Raw genomic sequence first — 8832 nt, 5'->3', positions numbered from 1 at the left:
CTCTCCAGACACTAGACCCTAATCTGTGCCTCATTCTGGGTCACAGTGCAGCACCTGGAAGTGACTGCACTCATTTCATGGGTTCACAGATGTGGCCAGGGAGGGGCAGAAGCTGCTGGGACACTGCGAGTCAGGCAGGATGGGAGGCTGCACCCCATGCCCTGTCCAGCCCACCTGCCCCTGCTGGCCCATAAAACAAGGACACTGTACTGGCGAGCTGGCAGTGACCCAACTCTGCCCTGCGTTCCTGCCTGCCATTGAGTTTTCCGGCGGTGACATCCTCGGAGTCATTTGCTTAGGGAACTGGCCTTGGCCCATCCATGGCAACAAAGAACGGAGGCTGCTACCTAATGCCGGAGCAGCACAAGGACTCAGGGGGGCCAATCTCTCAGTGTTGGGGACAAGTGGGGCTGTGGGGACTGTAGTGAACGGGCAGGTACACCCTGCCCAAGGCGTAGCAGCCACTACTCAGCTCCAGGCAGTGGCCCCACATGACCAGAAATTCTGATTTTTAAAAAGAACCCCAATATCCAAATTTTTATGTGCAATCTTTTGATTTTTAAATGCTGGCGTTACAAAAACATTTTTTTTTAAATCTCATGGGTCAAACCTAACACATCTTCAGACCGCTGTTTGCAGACTCTGGTCTTAAGCCTAAATCCTTCCTGAGCCATGGAAATCTCGCCTGTGGGGTCCCAGCTACCCTTTCCTCTCCTTCCCATTGCCAGCCTCGGCTGTGCCCACCAAGACCGCTCCCTGCAGCCTCTCCACACTACCCTGAGGGGCTGAACCTCCCACTGCATCCAGACCCTGTGGCTCCCACTCTGAAGGTCCGGCCTCTGTCATCTCTGCTGTCGTCAGTGGACCCTCAAGTCCCTCCCCAGTACTAGCTTGTTTGTGCTGATCTCAAGGCTTCCCACATCTTGACCCCTTGGTCCTTGACTTCCTCTCCTCCAATGACATTCTCTCCCACCCACCCCCGTCCCCACTCACCGCCTTCCTGCGTCCCTCTCTCCGTCCTCTCACCCAGCTTCAACCCCGTGGCCCACTGTTGTCACTCTTGTACCACCTCCGCACCCAGTCCTCGGTGGGTCCCTCTTGCTTCCTGGACTCTCCTAGTACTATCCTCGAATCAAACGGGTGCTTCCCAGATCAGCCTGCCCAGTGCAGCCTGCTCCCTCCCTCCAGATCTTTAGACCCCCTTCTCCCTCACCTCCAACTTCCAACCCCCACCCCCCACCCTAAGAAAACAAAAAGCACTACCAGAGGAGTTCACACCCCCACCCGGGCCCAAATCTGCTGCCTCTGTGTCACTGAGTGGGTTCTTTACCCCCACCCCAAAGCTCAGCGCTCTTAAGCCAGGACCAGGACCCTCCTCTGCTCCCAGCTCACTTGTTCTATGTGTGCAGCCTCAGTGCCCTGTCCCCCCTCACTTTGCTCAAACTTGGAGGCACGTGTAGGCTACCCTTCCAGGAGCTGGGCTCTCTTCCACTCAGCCCAGCTCAGTGCCTGAAGTTCCAGATCTCGGAGCTGTTTCCCCATTTGTAAATAAGGACAGTCCCTTCCCTGGGACTGTGAGAAAGCCCTGCTAAGCTGTCATAGCAGAGCTGCGGCACAGTGCATGGAGGTTTTCAAGAAAACATGCCCACATTTAGCCCTGGGTGTTTGCTGACACCCAAGGCAGGCACAGAGCTGTGCCCAGCCCCAAGTGGACACATGTAGTCCCCAGAGCAGCCTCCAGAGGGTGCCACCACCACAGCTCTGAGAGGCCTGTGCCCAAGTACTGCCGCAGGTGCACCTGGCCCCTGGAAGCTGCGGCTTTGCAGATGAAGGGGACCTTGCACACAACAGGTAGTCTTCACCTCTCCTTACCCAGAGGATTTGACCCAGCACCCCGTCAACCAATGAGACCCCAGGGGCTCGGAGAGGTAGGAAGTACGTGGTTGTGTGCAGGAGCTGGAGCTCAGAGCAGGAGGCCACGCAGCTACTCACAGCTACCTGGACTGGCATCTGGTAGCTCCCCGGAGGGCAGTAGAGAATTGGGACATTCCCCCCTCCAGAGCCTGAGAGTGTTCCCAACAGCGGTGACCATCTCCCTCTGACATCCACATCGCTGGCCCTGGCCTGGAGGGCAGCTACTTCACCTGTGCCCACCTGAGCCCCTTGAGTTGGAGGCTGGACTGGATGGCCTTCAGCCCTGGCAGCCCACCCCAAGCTGCCAGACATGTTGAATGTGCCTGGGCCTGGGTCTGTCACACTCAGTGGTGATCCTGTGTTCCTGGCCTCGGCCTGCTCACCTGTTAACTAAGGGGTAGTCACACTAATTGCCACTCCCATGGTCTGAGGCTGTAAGCACCCGACGGCAGGGTGAGTTCCAGGGCTATGAAAGGCCACCCACTGACAGCCCTGCCCACAGACATGGCCCTGCCTCACCAGCCCTCAAGAAGGTCACACCATGTACACACTGGCATTTTATTGGATTTTCCGTGGGCACCTGGATGCCTCAAGCTGCTATCTGACTTCTCAGCCCCTCATCCTGTTCCTGGCCTCCGCTCTGGGGCCCCAGTTGGGAGCTGCCAGCCCTGCACCTTCTTCTCCCCAGGCCTCCCTACAACTGGATGCCTAGCCCCCAGGCTCAGGCTGCTACCTCGAGACAAACCCAGTTTTCTCACTGCCTCCCTCTGTGCCAGGCTGCCCCACCAAGGGCCCATTCTTGCATTGGGCACAGCCAAGCTCTCCTGCCGAATGGGCTTCCAGCCCAGAGCCCCCTGGCAGTGCCCCTATCTTGAGCTGCGTCAGACCTTCCACAGCATAGCGCAGAGCTGTGGGCTCCCCCTACAGCTTGGTGTTAAGGTGGAAAGAGAAGTGGGGTGCTGCATAGGTTGTGGCAGGCGGTATGTGCCATGCAGATGAGGCTGGGCAAAGTCTGTGGCGTAGGGCACTGTCGAAGGATGCTGGGGGGAAGTGCATAAGGCCAGAGGCCATGGGCGAGGGGGCTGTAGTGGCCAGGAAGTGAGCTGGGAAGGCTGGGATGACCAGGGGGCTGAAGGGGAGTGAAGCTTGGCCCTTTAAGGGGTCCGGGGTGCCAGTGAAGTTCAATGGGCAGCGCAGCATGGTGCCCCTGTAGGCCTCCGGGAGGGTAGGCCCCAGGGCCGGGCCCAGCAGGCAGGAGACAGCCAAGCCAGGCCCCACGGACTTGGCCCCGCACTCCTTGGCATCCACCTCCTTGAGAAAGGGAGACACTGCCTGCAGTTTTTTGGCACCAGGGACAAAGCCCTCTTCCTCCCGGCTGCGTTTGCTGAGGCCTGTGCTGCCAGGGTAAGTGGGTAGGGGCACAGGGATCTCAGCAGGAACCTTGGCCATGGGGGATACCCAGCAGGCTTTGGGCTTGGGGTAGAGGCTGCCTTTTCTGGAGCCACCTTTGTGGAATGCAGAGGGACGGTTGACATCCCCGCCCCACACCAGCGGCGACTCTTTGATTGGCAGCCTCTCCTCTTTGCCAGGGGATCCCAACAGCACCCCATCTTTGAGATGGGGAAAGAAGTCCCGAGGGTGCTGGCTGATGGGCTTCAGCACCTTGGTAGGGTAGGCGTGGAAACAGCCAGTGAAGATGGGGGCTGGAGGGTGGGGGCCCGCCTGAGCCTCCTCCCTGAAGCTGCCACCAGAGGCCTGTGACCCCTCCTGAGGGGCCAGGCGGTGCCTATGGTTCTCAGGTGACTCTCCTGGGCTCCGGGGACTCTCGAGGGGGCGAATAGCTGGGGTCGCCTGGGGCTCCGCATTAGGGCTGCCCGCCCCGTGGCAACAGCTCTCCTCCTGGCACTGCAAGGCTCCTGCCTTGCTCACCTGGGCCAGGAGCTTCTTCTTGGCCAGTGGTGACATGATGCCATGTGTCCCTTTGCAGTAGAAACTGGACAGGAGCCGCTTGTAGGCCTCAGGGCAGCCGCTGGCACCCACGAAGGGCAGAGAAGACCCGGGAGCCGGGCCTGGCTGTTCGGCACTGTCCTGGGGGGACTCCTGGCTGGGGGGCCTCACCAGGTCAATGGTGTCTATCTTGGTCTTTCCTGGCATTATCTAAAATGAGAAAAAGTCAGGCCTCAGGGCTGGGCATGAGCCGTGCATCCTGAGCTGGGGAAGCGGTGACAGCAGGGCCCCAGGGGGTACCCAGTAGCCTCTGTGCAACATTTTCAAAAGGTGTCCTGTCGTCTGAATGGACACAGCCTGGTATCAGGACATGGCCTGGGAATGAGTGCAGACTGCAGTCAGACCCCACCTGGACCCTCACACAGTGAACAGTTTACAACAACAGATTCGGGTGTTCTGGGCAGGGAGCTATGTGGTCACGCCATAGTGGGGACAGGTGGGGGCAGCTGCAACAGGCAGGGGACAGGGAAGCCCAGGGTCAGCTGGTGGCCCCAGCTCGGAGCTCACCTGGCCCACCGGCTTCTCCTCCTTGGCCTTCTTTGGCCTCTCAGAGGCCCCTTCGTCCCCCCGAGGCTCCTTGGCCACCTTGTATTGCTTCCTGGGCTTGGAGGGGGGCAGCGGCTTGTCATCCTCCCCCTTCAGGTGTCGCACGTATGGGAGGACCAGCCTGGAAAGGGGGCGGCACGTCTACCAGGAGGCCAGGACTGGCAGGCACCCCCACCCCTTGTGCCTCCCCACAACCGTGCACACTCCTGTGGACAGTGCACGCAGCCAGGGCCACGCTCCTCATCCCGCCCAGGCCTGCAGTGGGGCGCACGCCCCACCCCCCGCCGCTCATCCTGCCCACCCCTGTACACAGCTGTACATTCTTCAGCACCCCATTCCTGCACCCACACCCCTGCGGCTCTGCCCGGCCCTGGAGGGAAGGGCCTGGAGGTCCTGTAACTGCCCCCAGCCACACCTCTCGTAGTGGCGCCGTGTGCACGTGGCTGCGCTGGTGCTGCCTGGGCTGCCCCCCAGCTCGTCATACACGTTCTTCCAGAGGCGGCGGCCGGTCACCTGCAAGGGCACCAGGTGAGGCAGGGTGCCTGCTAGCCGCGGGGCCAGGTTGGGGGTGGGGGGGTTGGAGGGGCTCATTTGGCAGCAGGCCAGCACCCCATCCCCCACCCCGGCCACTGGACTGCTGGCCCAAGCAGCTTTCCCAGCTCGGGAAAGGCAGAACAGATGGGGAAGAGAGGAAACTTGCTTTGAGCAGCAAAGTACCGGCGGGCAAGGTGAGCCCCTCTCCCTCCCCTCTGCATGCCGGGAAGCTGGGGAGGGGCAGGACTTGGGACCCTGCCTCCTCCTGTCTGGAGGCAAGGGCAGCTCTGTTGGGCTCACCCTCTTCCCCAGATCCCCCTGGGTGCAGCTGGGATGTGCGGGGAGACGCAGCATGGCGAGGACTCTGAGGTGCCTTCCTTACCATCTCATAGGCCCCCAGCTTCTCCACTGCCTTGTAGATCTTCCACAGGTTAACTGAAGAAAAGAGGGCAGGGCGCTGTCAGTCTCTGCCAGAGGAGGGGGCAGCCCGCAGCCCATCCCCACGACTCTGTCAGGCAGGCACAGAGCCAGGGCCACTGCGGTGGATGGCAGGCTGGGCAGGCCGTGTGCACTGCTGCCCAGTGGCCAGTGAGGATGGAAATCCAGGCCCGCCCATAGTCAGCCCAGTACCTGGAAGGGGGCACCCTTTCTTTGTGCAACCCCTGGGGGCTGCCAGTGTCAGGGTCACCAGAGTGGAGGTGCCTGTCCAGATGCCCTGCCTGGGGGGGGTTCCCTACCGGGCCCCCCTCCCTGCCTGCACCCCAGGCACGCACTCTGCTTGAAGCCGAGATGGGGCACCCTCTCGATGGGCGTGTGTCGCTCCTTCATGAACTTGTAGAGGCTCACCAGGAAGGCCTGCTCCTCCTCCCGCTCCTGCTCCTCCTCCCGCTCCCCGCCTGCCTCGGGGGAGTCCTAGGGAAAGAACAGGAGGCACTGGGATCAGCCCCCAGCTGGTGGCTGGGGACAGGCTAAACCACTGGCTGCTGGGGAGGAATGAGCTGTGTGGCCCCCAAACCCCGGCTCCCACAGAAGAGAGCAGGTGCCCAGGACCCAGCCTACTACTCTGGGCTGGAGGGGTGGTCCTGGTGTCAGAAAGATGCCCTTGTCAGCTACGAGTGCCCAGGACCCCAGGTGAGGGTCCACAGAGGCCTGGCTCCAGGGGTGGCCAAAGGAGCAGCCTCGCACCTTCTCCAGGCCTCTCTCCGGGCACAGACCACTTCTTCCATGTGGCTCTAGATTGCTTATGTCTGTGTCTCAGCTCCTCTACCAGGCTGAGTTCCTGGGGGCAGGCTTTGGTGTCCCCAGGTCTCCAAATGCCCCCTGTGGTCAAAGCTGAAGGAACAGCCCTGGCCTATGGTTCAACTGGTTGGAGCATGATCCCAAGCACCAAAAGGTTGCGGGTTTGATCCCCAGTTGGCGCATACAGGAGGCAACCAACCGATGGTTCTCTCTCACATCTGTTTCTCTCTCTCTCCCTTCCTCTCTCTAAAATCAATGAACATACTGGGTGAGGGTGTTTAAAAAAAAAAAGAGGCTGAAGGAACAAAGGTGCTTGGTGCTTTCTGGCGCTGTGGGCCGCTCCACCAGGCCTGCGCCCAGCCCACCTCTGCCGTAGTGGCCCTCCTCCCTGGCCAGTCTGTGTGCCAGCCTTGGGGAGCCGGAGCCATGCCCTGGGTTCCTGGCACTCTTCTGTCAGAGGCACAGAGCTTTTGGTTTCTGCTCCCAGAGGTGCAGTTTCTACTGATGCTGTTCATCTGGCTGGTGGCTCAGGGCAGAGGATACGGTTGGGCTGGGGCTGAGGGCTCGGGGAGCAGACAACTCCCGGCCTGTGGGTGGGGAGGCCCCAAATACCAGAAGGACGTAACCCTCCGGGCCTAGAGCAGTGCAGAGAGCCATGCATTTCCCAAATATTCTATCCAGTGCCGTTTCGGTGTTCTTGTGATAAACACACAGGCTCAGGTGCTGCCTATGAATGGAACATGCTGGAGACCAAGGCGCTGGGTGGCGCCGCCCCAGGAGGAAGGCGCTCACCCCCGCTCCTCACGCGCGCGAGCGCGCTTGTTCTTCTCTGAGCTCCACGTGGGCTGTTAAAAACTGTGACCACTTGCAAACACTTCTTCTACATGAGTTAGGAATTTTACTCCAGACTGCCACCAAAGCAAACGGCCGGAATGAATGGGTGCTGAGGCTGGCCACTCGGCTCCCCAGCTCCTCCTCAGACTGAGCTCACGGAGCAGAACAGCCTCCCTGATCTCACCCAGTGACGCTCACGTCCACGTTATACATGTGGACGGAGGGATGGATGAAAATGTAGTTTTACATCATAGGACAGTGCTTTTATCTGTGTCATCTGATCAGGGTCTGGGTAATCTTCTGATAAAGGGTTCCGCTATGAAAAAGAAGTCTGACAGCCGCACCCTGGTGGGGGCGAGCCCTCCTGCCTGCCTGGCTCCCACACCTCCCAGTGCAGGGCTGGGACCATCGCTGGGCCCCTCTCCTGGCTGTGTAGCATTGGGGAAGGGAACACATCTCCCTCCTGAGAGTTTGGGGGTCTCCAAGTTCACCTGGAAAGTACCCGGGGAAAATCACCTAACTCACCTCTAGCTGGATTGGGCTCTGGCTCCTGCTCTGCTCACCATCAGGTTGAGGGGACACAGGTGGGTCTATGGGGTCACCCCCCTCTGACTGTTTCCTTTTCCCTGTGACAGGAGATGCTGTGAGGAGAGGAAGAAGAGGGAAAGAAGGAAAGGGGACACATGAGATGCAGGCAGGCAGGAACAGGTGGTGAGGAGAGGCTCTCTGGGGAGAGGTGCTAGATCTGAATGGGCCAAGTAGGGAGAGTCCTCTCCTTCCTCTGCAGGGTGTCCTCTGCCCTGGTGGCAGAGGGCTGACTCTGCTCTCCCAAATTCACCCCCCACCAGGCCCGGCCTGGCACACCTGCCACTGTCCTTCGCCTGTTCCAGCACCTCCCCACATCTCTGAAAGAAACTCTAAACCAGCTGGGGATCGAGTCCTAGGAGGCCGGGGTTGGAGCCATGGCGCTTGGGGAAATCCTGTCTCCAAGATCTGCCCCACATTCAGGCAGGAAGTTTTCCCAGCAACTCGGCTGAATTGGGAAAGCCGCTGAGTCTGCCATGTCTGTGGGCCCCAAAAGCACCATGGGGGTTCCTGAACTGTAGATCTTCCAGGAATAATTCAGGAAAGAGTAAGTTCCTGTTTGTGATGCACTGGGCCTTTCCCTGAGCATCTGCAGAGTAATCACCACTCCCTCCTCCCCTCACCTGCAAGGGCCCTGGTGACCCTTCGGGTCCCACCTGACAGGTCACTTCCTCAGCGTGGCCCTTCCCAGCCCCCAGCCAAGCACAGTGCTCCTGCTTCTCTGGTCTCCTCACTGCTCACCACCATCCTAACTGACTGCCTGTCACTTGTTGGCCAGTTAGGGCGAATGCAGGGAGGAGCCAAGGACCCTTCACTCGGCAGCCACAAGCTGATGGTCGCAAACACTCAACACCCTGCCACTGCCAAAAACACTGCCATGGAAACTGCCCCAACCACGTGGCAGGCTGGCAGCAGATCTGAGGCCAGGAAGTCACATCTTTTGACCACTCTTCCTTTCTCTTTCCTTTCCCTTTTTCTTTTTGTTCATCTAGTTTGAACTGCTCTTGGGTCCTGGTTCGCTCCAGCTCAGGAAATCCTTACTGCTGGGAACCTGGGAGGTTACCCCTCCACCCCAGACCGAAAAAAAAAAATCCCCTTAACAACAGACCCGTACCAACACTGCCCACAGTCCAGTGGCACTCGGAAGCACGTGGCCGCGGGTTGCTGTCCCCT

The 8832-nt window shown here is 59.9% G+C and overlaps 1 protein-coding gene across 1 annotated transcript; it reads right to left on the bottom strand.

Annotated features, from left to right (window-relative positions):
• Positions 1-2777: 2777 nt before the first annotated feature.
• On the bottom strand, positions 2778-5844 carry ARID5A (AT-rich interaction domain 5A). Its single transcript, XM_016219233.2, has 5 exons — positions 5775-5844; positions 5384-5436; positions 4883-4980; positions 4429-4588; positions 2778-4071 (listed from the first exon to the last, which is right to left on the bottom strand). The coding sequence occupies exons 1-5, from the start codon at positions 5827-5829 to the stop codon at positions 2836-2838; spliced, it is 1602 nt and encodes a 533-aa protein (XP_016074719.2). The 5' UTR covers positions 5830-5844; the 3' UTR covers positions 2778-2835.
• Positions 5845-8832: the final 2988 nt, after the last annotated feature.

This window comes from Miniopterus natalensis, chromosome 13 (genome assembly GCF_054644295.1).
Source record: "Miniopterus natalensis isolate mMinNat1 chromosome 13, mMinNat1.hap1, whole genome shotgun sequence".
In the NCBI taxonomy this organism is placed as follows: Eukaryota; Metazoa; Chordata; class Mammalia; order Chiroptera; family Miniopteridae; genus Miniopterus; species Miniopterus natalensis.
This window is presented reverse-complemented; position numbering and strand designations above follow the sequence as displayed.

Coding starts and splice junctions, on each gene's coding strand:
- ARID5A (XM_016219233.2), bottom strand. CDS start 5,829: ATGAAGGAGCGACACACGCCCATCGAGAGGGTGCCCCATCTCGGCTTC. Junction 4,981..5,383: donor AGCTGGGGGCCTATGAGATG/GTAAGGAAGGCA, acceptor GTGCCCTTGCAG/GTGACCGGCCGCCGCCTCTG. Junction 4,589..4,882: donor ACACGGCGCCACTACGAGAG/GTGTGGCTGGGG, acceptor CCCCCTTTCCAG/GCTGGTCCTCCCATACGTGC.